This window comes from Paroedura picta, chromosome 18, assembly GCF_049243985.1.
Source record: "Paroedura picta isolate Pp20150507F chromosome 18, Ppicta_v3.0, whole genome shotgun sequence".
Taxonomy (NCBI): Eukaryota; Metazoa; Chordata; class Lepidosauria; order Squamata; family Gekkonidae; genus Paroedura; species Paroedura picta.
In genome coordinates this window covers 5,993,220-6,007,953 of record NC_135386.1, presented here as the reverse complement: position 1 = coordinate 6,007,953, position 14,734 = coordinate 5,993,220, and the positions used below count along the sequence as shown (strand labels likewise).

The 14,734-nt window shown below is 46.2% G+C and overlaps 1 protein-coding gene across 5 annotated transcripts in view; it reads right to left on the bottom strand.

Moving 5' to 3' along the window:
- ATOSA (atos homolog A) overlaps nucleotides 1-14,734 on the bottom strand; it is a 42,645-nt gene that overhangs the window by 7,487 nt on the left and 20,424 nt on the right. For all 5 annotated transcript variants that reach the window (XR_013227416.1, XM_077317803.1, XM_077317802.1 and 2 more), the window contains 6 exons: nucleotides 8,597-8,781; nucleotides 6,229-6,431; nucleotides 5,740-5,865; nucleotides 3,736-5,566; nucleotides 1,791-1,901; nucleotides 69-148 (listed from right to left, as the gene is read on the bottom strand). Coding sequence is in view for 4 of the 5 variants with exons in the window: in XM_077317799.1 (XP_077173914.1) it covers nucleotides 69-148; nucleotides 1,791-1,901; nucleotides 3,736-5,566; nucleotides 5,740-5,865; nucleotides 6,229-6,431; nucleotides 8,597-8,781 (2,536 nt within the window). In the remaining variant the exon portion in view is untranslated. The remainder of the gene's footprint in view (nucleotides 1-68; nucleotides 149-1,790; nucleotides 1,902-3,735; nucleotides 5,567-5,739; nucleotides 5,866-6,228; nucleotides 6,432-8,596; nucleotides 8,782-14,734) is intronic.

Below are 14,734 nucleotides of genomic sequence, written 5' to 3'. Positions count from 1 at the left end.
TAGTATTATTATTTACATTTTCTAACGTCTGCATCTTCACGTTAAGGAGAAAACCTTTTTAAAAGTACCTTTTGGAGGACAAATATTTCAGCTGCAACAGAGACGCGTCAAGATCAAAACAGCCGGAACGCGTTTTTCTTTCAGGAACCTTCAAAGAAGAACACACAAAGGCTTCGTTTGGACATCCTGATAGAAAAATCGAAATCACATGATGCCCAACATTACTTTTTAAAATGGAACCAAGTGAGCCAATGGAGCAACCTGTCTACTGACAAGTCAGGAGGAATGTCCATCCTGTTTGGGCATCATGGCTCCATACAGCATGGTGGTGAGTTTCCTTCTCCAATGTGTACAATGCTCCCAATTAGTGAGCCTGCTGCACTATCAGCTCTAACAGCACCAAAATCACCTCTGGGTGGAGAAGAGTAAAGGGGAAGGGGAGATATCAGCACACTCTTCCTTCTTCCCATTTCCTTCCGTCATCCTACATGGGATCATGGCGATCTGAAGGGAACCTTGTCCACAACTCGCTGTGGAACACAAGGACCAAAAGACCTGGCCAGGATTGGCCAAGAAACAGGTCAGAATGCTGACTGGAGATGGAGGACATTCTGGGTTTTCATCTTCCCACTCCCACTCCAGACTACAACGGAAAAGGCTTTGGGAAGTGATTTCCCCTCGTTATAAAAGAGACTGCTACGCTGCCACCAATGGAATTTTAGGGAAGTGCCCACAGGCCTCCCCACGGCACAGGAGACAGCACTAGGGGCCGTTTGTCGACAGCAACCCCCTCCTCCGAGTCGTGGCACTTTTCAAAGGTCGTGCTTTTTGCCCTGGACAAAGGGGGGAGAAGAGGGGTGGAAGCCCCAGCAGGAATTTCCCCCATAACGCTGAACACACAATGCTGAAGAAAACAGCTCTACAGAGAAATCTTCGAAGACAAAGTTCCTGGAAGCGCCTACTGGCAGCAAGGAAGGAGGAGCTGAACTGGAGAGGTGTACCTCCTCCCTCTCAAGTATGTAATCTGGCGCTGAATTCTGCACTTTTTTTGCAGCTCTACAAGTTTCCAAGATTGTGTTCTGCCCAGCCCAGAAACCCATCAGTACAATGTGCAGAGAGCTGAAGAGGGTGCAGTACAGAACGTAACCTACTTATGGCCTACCTGCCTGCCTATTTATGACCTCACCCACTCAATCTGTTTGCTTATCTGTCCATCTCTTTATGTATCGATCCACTCCCAAATCATCCTCAGCTCCTGGGAGAATTTCAACATCTATAACAGACATTTTACAGCAGCATCATTGCTGTTCTAGCTTGCTTTAACTCGTCACTGTTTATTTAAATTCATTTCAAATTTAATTTTACCTATTGTAACTGCATAATTTATATTTTCTGCACTCCGCCCTGAGCCAGCTTGCTGGGAGGGCAGTCTAAAAACCTAATAAAACTAAATTAAACCAACTCTTCCAGGGGTAACAATAATAACTTTTCTTTTAATCCGCCTTTCCCCAAAGGTTCAGGGTGGGTAACTACATAAAAACACAGTAAAATAACAGAAATTGATATTTTAAAACATTCTATATCCACATTATTAAAACCGCCTCTGATTTCCCAGCGGAAGCAGTCCTGTTGTCAAATGGTGAAGTTTCAGTCAGGAAGGCCAGAATTTCAGTGACATTTCTGGCCTCAGATGTAGGCCTGGCGGAACAGCTGTTTTACAGGCCCTGCGGAACTGTCCCAAGTCCCGCAGGGCCCTGATCTCTCCAGGGAGCGATATAATAGAAACTTACAGGGCTTGAAAGCAGAGGCAGTCCAGTCCGAGGGTGGAAAGCCTTGGTGGAAGTCCCATCCAAATGGTGAAAGTTGTTTTTCCGCCAAACGTGCTTAAGTGGTATTGTTCTCTGTCGGCAGAAAAAGGAGAAAAACAGGCTACGTATGTCAGAAATCAAAATAGGTAACCCACAGTGCTGCTAAGCGTTCTAGCCTTCTGCGAAAGTGATCTGTGCTATATTCTGGTATGCGCAATTCTGGCTCTCCATCTGTTTAGGTGACTTGTGGAGACCACCGCGGAGCCAGCATGTGAAATATCTCAGGTACGTTTGCGAGAGATTTTCTAACACTATTATAATCCTTGCTTTGGAGGTGGGAGAGGTGACCTCTCGAGGCTTTCAACTTAGTGGCAAAGCCCTGAACCGAAAGAAACAGGAAGTCTTCCTTTGCAGGTGGGCCTTTGGTGGCTCGTTTTAAGACTACAGCCTGTTTCAAAACAGCTGAATTGTCAAATTATAGTCTTCAAAGATCCCAGGCGCTCAGGCATGCTTGCTGACTCAGTTTTTATTTGCATTACTCATCAACAGGCATTGTTTATTTATTTTTTAAAAACCCAAACTACGGCACAGAGATCCCAGGGCTTCCAAATCAAAGTTAAGGGACACCGTGGAGCCAAAAGCTTTCCTTCAAGAACTCTCCTTTCTTTTTTATAGCCTCATGGTCTTTTGGAATAGCGGCCAATCCTTTTAGATAAAGCCATAAAGAGCCTTCTGTGCGTATTAGCAAATACCATGAGGAAAAGCTCAGCTCGGGAAGAATATCCCCCTCTCACCGAGAGGGTGTTTTTCTGGGAGGAGCCCAATCGAAACCAGAGAAAACATGTACTGTTCCCTTGACTGCTTCTGCAGACATCCGAGGCCAACTGATCGATCCACTAAGATTTCTAGAATGTCCACAGGCAGATCAAACAAAGAGGCTATTAAGTGATGAGACCTCTCCAGATAACAATCCAGCTTGTCAGGTTTTGCACCGCTCCCATAAATATATGAATTTTTGTAGTAAGATAAAAGTTTTATTTTTAGAATTTGTCTTAATGGTGTTATACCTAAATGAACACACCGTTTTGGTCTCTTATGATCTCATTTATATTTATAACTTGGTCTGAACAACTGTAATAAAAGCTCATGAGGGGAAAAAACCTACAGGTGCAAACTTCCCCATATAGTAGGGACACCAGATGTCCTCTTTTGGGGTTGGAAGGTTAAGAATATTCCTAGTTAGTTGCGTAGCTTCAATAGTAAAAAGGTAAAAAGGTAAAGGTATCCCCTGTGCAAGCACCGAGTCATATCTGACCCTTGGGGTGACGCCCTCTAGTGTTTTCACGGCAGACTCAATACGGGGTGGTTTGCCAGTGCCTTCCCCAGTCATTACCGTTTACCCCCCAGCAGCAAGCTGGGTACTCATTTTACCGACCCCGGAAGGATGGAAGGCTGAGTCAACCTTGAGCCGGCTGCTGGGATCGAACTCCCAGCCTCATGGTCAGAGCTTTCAGACAACATTTCTGATGCCTGACCACTCTGCGCCACAAGAGGCTTCAATAGTACCTTATTTTTAAAGTGGGATTTGTCGTAGTGATCACTGGTTCAAAGTAGTCGGTCAGGAAAAACGTCCTCTTTTTATTTTCAAGATGTGGCAACCCTACCAGACAGTATTATTGTGAGGCTGACGGAGCTATTTCTGCCGATCCTCAAACCAGTGAAACGGACATGACCGAGAGCAGTTGGGGGGTGAAGCAGGGAAGGCAGCTGTCAAACAGCAAGCCACTGTGTCTGCATTCAGCTCCGATTCAGAATCCCTCCCCACCTGCTTCCCTTGCTAGTCATTACCATGCTGAAGCAGCTGCTAATTACTTTAGGGAAAGATGGGGGCAGACACTGAATAGGTCCCAGTTGAAACGCCACTCACCAGCACGTCTCCGTTCCGCTTTTGCTCGGCAGGAGCCGAACCGTCTTCTACAGGTTTCTTCTGCAAACGTTTTTGGATTGCATAGTCTGTCGGGTCTTCATTCTCGTCGTGCGCGTTTTTCACTTTATCTTGCTTGGTTTTGCCCTGGACGCTTTCGTGGTCTCTACGCAAATAGTTCTCGATACTCGTGAGCTGGGAGTTCGGTTCGCAAATATTTGGTTGTTTGGAGTCTTGGCTTAAGCGCTTCGGCTCACTTTTGTGCAAATTGTCAGGTGCCTGCGTCACAGTCCCTTTAGCATTTTCAAGTATTCTAGACCGATCCGACGCCGGATTGTTTAAACAGTCTGTGTTGCCGTTTCCGCTGGCGATTGTTCTGTCCTTAAGTTTATCTGTGCAAATCAGTTCGCTGCTACAACTGGAAGGGGAACACTGCTTGGCGATACCTTTGTATACTGCTCGAGGTTTACGGGGAGAACTGGAGAGTACCACTTCCAATCTGTCTGCCAGTTCTGCTCTGTTATCTCCTTTCTTACATGGTGGGATCGTAAAAGCCGCTGGGTTTGCATTTCGACTGGAGGGAGACAGCGGAAATGTATTTTGGACGACGTCGCTGGGCTCTGCTAGCAGCAGCTTTCTTCTCGCTTGGGGTTTTGGAGATGCCTTCGATTCAGCGTCGTATCTAAGAGGGCTCGGAGGGGTCGCTGGTGTTTTGCCTTTTGCTTTTCGGTGGTCTTCCCATGAACTCAGCCTAGAAGTAGAAAGCAGATCCGGAGAGGATTCCCTGCCTTTCTTGAGCAGGCTGTCCTCTTCGCAGGGACCCTGAAAACCCTTTGGATTAACTGGACGAACGTCATGCAGGTTGAACACCGGATGAGCAGCGGGCGACGTTGGTGGATCACAGTGAATCAGGTGCTGGGCGATCCTGGCTATAACCTCCTGGCGCTCCTGAAGCAAAGAACTTATCAAGGGGTTCGCTTCCTCTATGGTTGGGCGGGAACGCTGGGTCACGGGGCTGTGGGAGCCGGAGAACGGGACGTCCGGTATTATTCGGGGTTTCCCTATATTGCTATTTTCCGATGAGGCCAGCTCTAAGTTCGCCACGGAGCCTGTGGCCGGTTCCTTTCCTCTCCTCAGCAAGCCTTCATCTTTGAGCACAGTCCGGGTGGCTTTCGAGTTGACCAGGCCGCCTTCGTTCGTGTGGAACGGCCGCCCCATAACAGACGGCGTTGCTGGGTCACAGTGAATCAAATGCTGGGCGATCCTCGCTATGACCTCGTGCCGCTCCTGGAGCAAAGAGCCTATCAAGGGAATCGAATCCCCTAAAGAATGGCGGGGAGAGTAGCCGTTGGAGGAATCAGACGAAGGCTTTAACGCTCTTTCTAAGGTGTCCTGCGATCGTTTCTTACTCTCGACGGTGGCTGTGTAGCAATGGAGGTTAGGCTCTGATGGCCTGAAGTCTGACGCAAGCCCAGTCGGTTGAAAGAATTTCAGGGTCCTGACGGCTGGGCCAAGCTCAGGGCCTTTTTTGGCACTGAGCACGCCATCGGTCCACAGCAGTTTGCTGCACAAGCCCTGCGAGGCGGGCGCGTTGCATTGCTCTGCCCTGACGGGATCACAGTGCTGATGTCCACTGTTCTCTTCTGCCCTCTTTTCGTAAAACCCGAGGTTGGCGTGGATGCTGCAGGTCAGGACCGGATAGTTAGATTGTCTCGGCAAGGACTGGACGCTGACTTTCAAGGCCACGTTGTGAGAAACGTTGGGGACGGGGAAGAAATGCTCGGTTGGTGTCTGGGAAAAAGTCCACTGCAGGTCTACGTGCGCCGCGCTTACTCTGAAATGTTAAACAGAAAGGTACGTTTGGGGTTTCAAGGCAGTCGCTCTTCACACACAAGTACAACAGCTGTGTGCTCTCAGAAGAACGAGAGAGCCAGGAACGAACTAGCATCCTCCAAACAGCAATGCTTGCTAAGAACCAAGGGAGAGCTGGTCGGGCTTCAGACATACCTGTAGAGAATATTGCGTGGGACCGCCCCGTGTGAAACGCTCAGCCAAGCACTCAGCTGAGAAAAGAACACAAAAGAGCGGACGGCCAGTAAGAGCGTCTTCTCTTCGATAAATCGGTCGCCGCTTCTAAAATAAAAATCCAAAAAGAGACCCATGAGACCCATCACAAAGTTGAGCACACACTTTTAAGAATGCCACCCAGAACAGAAAGTTCAGCAAGTTTCCTGTCTGCAGTTTCATGCACCTGTCTGCTTCGAGTAATTGTAAAACATTAATACACTTAACTAGACCTCAACACTTTGCATAGGCAACGTGTAAAAGCTGCAGGGAAATATCTCATTCAAAATACTGCCCTTTTCATTTCGTATACAGTAAAACGGAACCTTATAAAACTGATCTCAAGCTGAAAACGGAACCAAATACACATCAGAGTCTCAGATTTTGCACGCACCTAAGGAAATTTAAACCCACCCACGTATACAAACTTACTGTCGTGGAACTGGCTCCAAAATCCACCTCTCTAGTAACAAGGCATCTTGCTTGACTGCAGGATCGTTCAGATCGTTCCCTTCTGTGGCTGGCCCTTCGTCGCTATAGCAACAGTCTGGAAGTAGCATCACTTCCACCATGATAGGAATATTATTTTTCCACAGCAACGTGACCTCAGACCTAGTGCGTCGGGCTTGACGACACTTGGAACAAAAGAATTGGAAAACACGGTTAGATTTAAATCTTGATTGCCAGTAACTCGGCCACAATCATGTACTGGTGCAATGTTTATAAACATGTTTATTAAAATCCGAAAGGATTTGTTTGGTACCTTAAAGTCTATAGAGCTTAGGGCAGCTGCTTTCCTGAGCTGGAGTTCACTTCATCAGACACACAAAGTCCATTCAGTAGGAAGATATACCTCTCTCTTTCACTTGAATGCCAAACAGCAGAAAGGGGAGGGCGAGTTATTTGTATTTATTATTATATTTATAATACACTGCAGAGAGAGGCTGGAAGGGCCATTGCACGGCTCAGCACAGATGAAAGCACGATCTAGACGAAAGAGTAAGGAATCCACTCAAAGCATACATGGACCATTCTTGAGCGCTGATGATGAAATAGGATGAACATGAATGATGTATGCAGGTCCATAGGGAGGGACGATTACTTGTTGAAGTGAGCTCTTCACCTGCAGTCTGACAGCATCAGACTAGAATGAATTCCAGCTTGCTTGGCCAAGATGGGCAGCCGTATGTCTGTAGCAGTGGAAAAGAGCAAGCATCCAGGAGCACTTTAAAGGCTAACAGAATTGGTGGCAAAGGAAGTGCCACTGCTCACTTATTCAGAGGCAGCTAGAATATAAGTCCATCTGTCCTTCTAATTGGGGAGTAGAGTGACTTCAGAAGCTGAATGACAATGCAGGTAAATGCAGGCATGTTTGGCATAGGAAAGATAAGCAGAGGGGTAGTAGGCATAGAGGAATCAGCACTGATAATGAAACAAGAAACCTCGATCTTGATTCGGTCCAGGAGGATGCACTATCGCAAACCTCATTATCAGCTGCAATTCAGCAATCTCTCCAACTAACCAGCCTCCCTCTGAAATTCTTCCACTGAAGTACTGTGGCCTTTAATTTTATTAAAGGGGTTGAAATTCTACCCTACTGGTTTCTAAACATTTTAAACACCTGATTCTATTTCCACTTACTTTGACACAGAGCTGTCGAAGAAGAGGAACTTTTCCTGCTGTCTGGTTTATGTCAACTGTATCCTGCTTTGCTAATTCATTCACTGGGAACTCTGAGTGGATCGTTTACTCTTGCGACTGGATCTTGTTTTTCCCTGTGCTCTGCAGTGTAATGAATACATCGGCGTCCTCAGGAAACCGCACCTTCTGACCCCTCTGTGCAGCACCTTCCTCTTTACCTCTCCTTTTGTGGTGACTGGCTTGCTCTGCCTACTGAATGAAACCTTTATGCAACTGACCAAGCGGGCTCCAGTTTACAAAAAGCAAGTGCCACATTACGTTCTTTAGCCTTTAAGATGCCACAAGACGTTCTAATGTTTCAGCTGCAGCAAGCTTACAGAGCTGCTCCCCCCCCCCTTCCTTTCTTCAGCTGAATCAGAGGACAATTATGTTGAGGTTATTACAGGAAGTCTATTATCACATAACAGAAGAGTTGACTCCACTTTCTCCTCTCAAGCACAATTCTTTCTTGGACCACTCCAAATGTATCAAGTCGGTACAATTAAAGCATTCCAGTTTCCCTGCCCAGCTTATCAAAAAGATGTTCCAGTGCTATGGTTTCCCAAATATAATAGATGATCCCATCTTAACATGACAAAGCAAGAGGTAGTTCAGAAGTAGAACCCCAATTCAGATGTTAAGTCATGACTGCTAGTATATATCCCTGTCTATATTCATTCTTTCACTATGTACATCCTCAGAGGTTCCCAAATGCTAGGTTAGGGGTACAGTCATACATATATCTTCCCCTTTTCAGGGGATGCGAGTTAGAAAGCACAATTCCAGGTTTCTTTTCCAAAGGCTGGAGAACTTCCGTGTATCTAAATTTTCTCTAAGGAAGCATCCAGGTGTCTCATCCATGCTCAAAGTAGGCTGTTTGCTATCATTGGCTCTCTTATTAGCAACTTTTTCTTTCCCACTATTGTGTTCTAAGGACAGGGATGCTGCATGTTCTTGGATTGCAAACACTGAAAAAAATTTTTTTAAGTTTTCTTCTACAAAACATGTGTCGTTCTGAAGGCTCCAACCCCTCCCTCACACGTTTGCTGTTTAATTTACTGGATGAACCCATTTAGAAAGCCGAGTCAACCCCAATCATGGAGAACGTGCATTGTCATACCTGGGCCAGTTGGTCACTGCATTCATGCTTGGCTGTTACTGGCTGGCCCAACTGGGCTGGAGGGCAGTGGAGGCCTTCAGTTCGACCCTTGGCAGAATATTCTGGTGTTCTACCTTCAGTGATCAGCAAGGCCAAGTTGACAAGGAACTCCTCCGCGTCGTACTCGAAGTATTCATCTAAAGTGTCTGCCAAAGAGACCAAAGGACTCCAGTAGATACGAGCACCAAGACAAATAATTAAACCCATGCATTCGTGCCGCTTTGGCAAAATTCAACCACATTCCGTTTCGGGTTGCCAGCCTCCAAACGAGGCCTGGCGATCTCCTGGAATTACAACCGATCTCCAGAAGACGGAAATCAGTTCCCCGGGGGGTAAAAAAAGAGCTACTTTGGAAGGTTAAACGTAAGGCGTTGTACCGAGCCGACGTCCTTCCTCTTGCTAAACTCCATCCCGAAATCCCCAGGGAATTCCCAACCCAAAGCTGGCAACCCAAGTTGCGTTCATTTCCAAAACAGCAGACGACCTGCATCTTCATCAGAGTGCCATGCCGTACATTTTGCCATTTTTATGTAAACCCCCCCCCCCCAAAAAAAAGATCACACATTATTCTCACAAGTGAATTCTGCTTGCAGTCTCTGGTGAAAGGCCAAGCCGTTTTATGTAACGGTACAGCCCCTGTCGAGACAGTTTTGATTTCCAGAACTGAAATCCTAGCATGCAAAGTTCAAATAGGTGACCTCCACAACGAATTGCCCACAACACATGTGGCTGACTGCATCCGATACAGGGCAAGTATTCTATGAGCTGTTCACGCACATTTTTTTTTTAATTGACAGTCCCCTTTTCTCCAAGGCATACCACCCTACAAAATCTGTGCCATAGTCTCCCTCGGAGGGGGACCACAGGAGGCAGAGGCCCAGTTAGCGCCTGAAAAATAACTTCCTTCTAAGTATCTGAAAAGATTGACTCAGCCTTCCATCCTTCCAAGGTCGGTAAAATGAGTACCCAGCTTGCTGGGGGGTAAACGGTAATGACTGGGGAAGGCACTGGCAAACCACCCCGTATTGAGTCTGCCATGAAAATGCTGGAGGGCGTCACCCCAAGGGTCAGACATGACCCAGTGCTTGCACAGGGGATACCTTTACCTTTACCTTAAGTATCTGAAAGACAAGTGAACTGGAGGTCCAAGTTTAAACCAAAATCACAATACACCGTGATAAAAACGCTCTTGCAGAAGATTAAACCAGTAACAAAAAGGTGTAGAACATCTACAGGGATGCCAAAAAAGTAGCCAAAAGAGAAATTGCATGAAATTGCCAAAAATGTCGACAATAATAAAGAGTACATACAATGAGGAAATATTGGTTTGGCTATTACACTGTGATCTCCACCTGTCAAAGTTTCAAGTGTTTACCGTTTATTTCCTTTCCTTTACTAAATAGGCCCGTGGAGGCAAGCGGCATACACTTAAAAATGCCTCTCCATAAACATCCCTCAAATTAATTGCCAAATGGCAGATTGTGCTGTATCAGCAGCTAATCAGGAGCTCATCTCCAGCCCATCCTTCAACAGGTAGGCGCGGAGACTTCTTCACTATCTTCCAGGTAGACCTTGATGTTGACGAATGACTGGCTGGTTAGAAACAACATCACCCTCCTCCATAGTTTTGGAGGAGGATGTTGACGCACGAGCCCGACGGAAACCTGGCTAGGTGATACTAGGCCAGCTGCTTTCCTCTCAGTTGACTCCAGAGGGGGTTTGCGGACCTTCACCGGCCTTGACTGAAAGGATGGAGTTGGCTGTAATCTCCTGGGTGTCTTTCCAAAGATCCCTGGAGCACTGCATAGCCAGGTTTGATTGTCTTGTGTGCCCGGTGCTGGGTACCAGGGGACAGGGTTAGGAATTCTACTGGCTGAAGCATTCACCTTGCTCATCAAGTTGCCTCCTTGGCTGAAATGATGGAGGCGATTCTCTGCATCTGTGTTGGAGATGAGAACTCTGGGCTGGGAGTTTCCTAGAGATTTGTAGGTGAGGCCCATAGTGGGGTATAAGGTCATAAGGTCCACCCATCAAAGCACCGAGATCTGTCTTCTGGAGTTCAGCTGTAATTCCGGGAGGTACCTGGGCCTCACCTGGAGACTCACAAGCCTAAATGTAGAGATTTCAATTTCTATCACCTTGTCTGGTCGGACTTGGGACTTCACGGCCATCAGAGAAACCGTGAGACTGTCCCACATTGTTTGGAGCCCAGCATATATGGCCATACTAAAGCCATTTCACTAGCTACCAGTCTCCTTCCACATGAAGCTCCAGGGGTTGACTTTGACCCATCATAAAGCCCCTCATGACACGGGACTGCCATTTATCTCTTCCTCTGACGTGTGGCCACACACTGGCATAAAGTTACGTCTGCTTGTAAACTGCTTTATTAAAGTTACAGCATTTCTGTAGAAACCCCCAAATTATGGAAAAGTCTGTTGGAGGAGATGGATGAGATCACTTTCTCCAGGAAGGTTTAGAACACTGCACAAGCCTGCTCTGCCTCTACAGGCCTTTGAATGCTACACGGGCCTGCTCTGTGTTGGGGCCAGACTCCCACAATTCCACAGGGCTTGCAAAAGCCCTCCTCCACCTGAACCAATCTGACCTCTCTAAGGGCCTTAGCTAAGTTCCTGTTCCCGTTATATTGTTGTTTAAGATCACTGAAATTGTGTTATTTAGATTGTTGTTGTTGTTGTATTTGTATATGTTACATACTAATTCGTTCCATGTATCCCCCCATGTTGTTGTATTTATTAATTAATTATTATATTTATATAATAGTATATGTAAATCGCCCTGAGCCATATGGAAGGGCAGTATAGAAAATCAAATAAATCAAATAATAAATAAATAAATAAATAAAAATAAAAATAGAGCTCTAGAGCAGGGGGAGTCAACCTGTGGTCCTCCAGATGTCCATGGACTACAGTTCCCATGAGCCCCTGCCAGCATTTGCTGGCAGGGGCTCTTGGGAATTGTAGTCCATGGACATCTGTCGTGCCTTTTGGACACTCTGATAATGGTCATTAGCAGCACTGTCAGCCGCATACATCGCATAGGCTAGCACAGCTAATGTAATGCCTTGGTCTTCCAGGTTTGTAAATACAGCACTGCTCCTTTTTTACAGCTTGTATTTCCGGGGGGGGGGGAGTGGGGGGGGGGACAATCTGTGATTTTAGGACTGCATTTGCTGCACATACTTTAACGATGTTACGTGCTTCGTGCTATAAATAAGCCGGTCACGGTGTTTCCATATCGCTAAATAAATGTTCTACGGATCTTTGCCCAAGGCAAAGCTGGAAAAGCAAACGGGGTTTGATTGGTGTGCCAGGAACGTGTTTCCGCTTCATACATTCGGAAAGCACCAATGGGTACATTTCGCAGTACTGGCACACCGAATGTCATTCCATCAAGCGAAAGCTTTGGCTCAAATCCATATTCTCTCTGGGAAGCTGCCACTGGAGAAAGAAAACGGAAAGGCTGTTACCGAGGGTTGCCCAGCTCTGGGGTGGGAAAGACCTGGAGACTTTAGGGGTGGGGGGGGGAGTGGGCAGGATTTAGAGCAGGGAGAGACCTCAGTGGAGTATCATGTTATGGAGTCCCCCTTATCTTATTACGAACAGATCAATTTCAAAAAGGTTAACTTGCTACAGCTCTAAGCCCAGCTAAGAGAGAGAAGAAGAGAGGTCCTGTGTTGAACCACAGAAGGCCAGCAAGGGCCAAAGCAGCTCCGCATCTAACCAAGGAGAAGGTGGGGCCAACTGCCAAGAGCCCCCCAGTGAGAGAATTCTCTTGACTCTTTCCCTCCTCTTGCAAGCAGAGCTACAATCTCCAACAAGGGGAATGGAAGCATGTCCCTTTTGTACCTCCTGTCTAGTCAATGGTCTAAATAAGGAAGGAAAGGCAGGCTATAGCTGTGTATGTATTTGTGATGATCCTTCCTGCCTAGCTCATGCCATCGTATGACACTGCCTGGCACCATTTAATCATAGAATCATAGAGTTGGAAGGGGCCATACAGGCCATCTAGTCATAGAACCATAGAATCATAGAGTTGGAAGGGGCCATACAGGCCATCTAGTCCAACCCCCTGCTCAATGCAGGATCAGCCTTAACCATCCTAAAGCATCCGAGAAAAGTGTGTATCCAACCTTTGCTTGAAGACTGCCAGTGAGGGGGAGCTCACCACCTCCTTAGGCAGCCTATTCCACTGCTGAACTACTCTGACTGTGATTTCCCCCAGTCTTATTTATTTGTATTTATATACCACCTTCCCTTGTGGCTCAGGACGGCTTAGGGGAAACATTCACTGAGTAACAAGTGTACAGAATAAGTTTGGTAACTGTGACAAGAATCTTAACATCAACGTAAGTTATTGCTGCTCTGGGAAAAGGCATACTCAGCAGAGGCCTTCCTTGCTGTTCTCCAGATTTAAATGCCTGGCTCCTCCTGACAACACAAAAGCCACACTTATTTACTTGCACTTATTCACTATATTTCAGAGCCATTTAATACCGCTGCTCAAAGCAGTTTCCGTCTTGTCTCTTCCCATGCCCCAACCCTCTCACTTCCATTTCTGCTTAAACCTAATCCTAATCCTATTAATTAATTAATATTTTGCACCAATCGCACCTGCTAACTGCTTCTCTCTCACTCTGTAAGACAAAACAAGCCTGTTTTATTTCGCGGGAATCCTTTATAATGGTGAAACATTCCGACTCGATGCTTCCATGTTGGAAGGGACGAGAGATTGCCGTCAATACTTCCTAGTGGGGTTCTGGGGCCAAAACTCTCATGGCTAGAGCAGCCGTGGTTAATACTCAGAATCAACGTCCAACCAAATGCCAAGGTTCTGCCTTACCTCTGCAAGGTACCGTGCCTGTCCTTAAGACCAAGGGCCAATTAATGGGAAAGAAAGGATGTGTAAGTAAAGGTAAAGGTATCCCCTGTGCAAGCACCGAGTCATGCCTGACCCTTGGGGTGACGCCCTCTAGCGTTTTCATGGCAGACTCAATACGGGGTGGTTTGCCAGTGCCTTCCCCAGTCATCACCGTTTACCCCCCAGCAAGCTGGGTACTCATTTTACCGCCCTCGGAAGGATGGAAGGATGTGTGGTACCCAGGAAATGTCCTTCGGGATAACTTTTAGGACGCTGGAACACCTGCCATACATAGCAGCTCAAAAAACTCAGCTTTTACGCCGCCTCTCGTCCCAAGCGAGGTTTTCACAAGGCACACAACAGGGTATTCATTGTTACAGTACAAGTCCAGTCTGAACTAGTACAAGGAATTAAAATTCAGCAACCCGCAGCAGATAAAGCAGCAGCTGGCAATGCTCTTCATAAATTACACTGAGATACTTGATTCCAGCAGATGTATAATGTAACAAATCCCCTTGTTTTATGTTTCTATCACAAAGCACCTCCCCTCCCCCATTGCGAAAACAATACAGGCCTCGGGTTGTTTTTTTTTTGCATTCTGCTTCATTCTGCTTCCAAATCCGTAGAATTCATTCTGCTTCCAAATGTTCCTAATGACTGCAAATGTTTTATAAAGGTTTTTGATTCGGAATTGAGTATCAAACAAAATATCAAGACATCCTATTTTGTTCAGCAAAGTGCACAAGACCTTCCTCAAGCTTCAATTCAGAATCAGGTAAGTCGCCTACCGTTAAAAAGGAATTTCACACAATGGTGTTGCTAAGTGCAATGAGAGAATGCGATATGTTTTAAATCAACATGTCTTCAAAATATTTTTTCCTATCCCTAGCCAAAAGCAACAAACGCGCAGAGCTCCAATGTGACCCGCCGCAAGCCAGTTTTGGAAACGGCGGGCTAAGAATCGAAATAAATAAACAAAATAAAATAAATAAACAATGTACCTAAAAAGCATTGCAAATGTTTGCAAGGGGTCGTAAGAGCAGTATGTTTTTGTGCCAAGAAAACAAGGTAAACAAATTCACACAGGATTTGTATAGCTTGTTGACTAAACATGGAGGGGGTTTGCCAGGTTTGACTGTAAACTTATCCAACAGCTGAGAATGGCTCCCAATAATTTAGAATATAAAAAAATTTCTCAGGAATAAAGCACCATGAAAA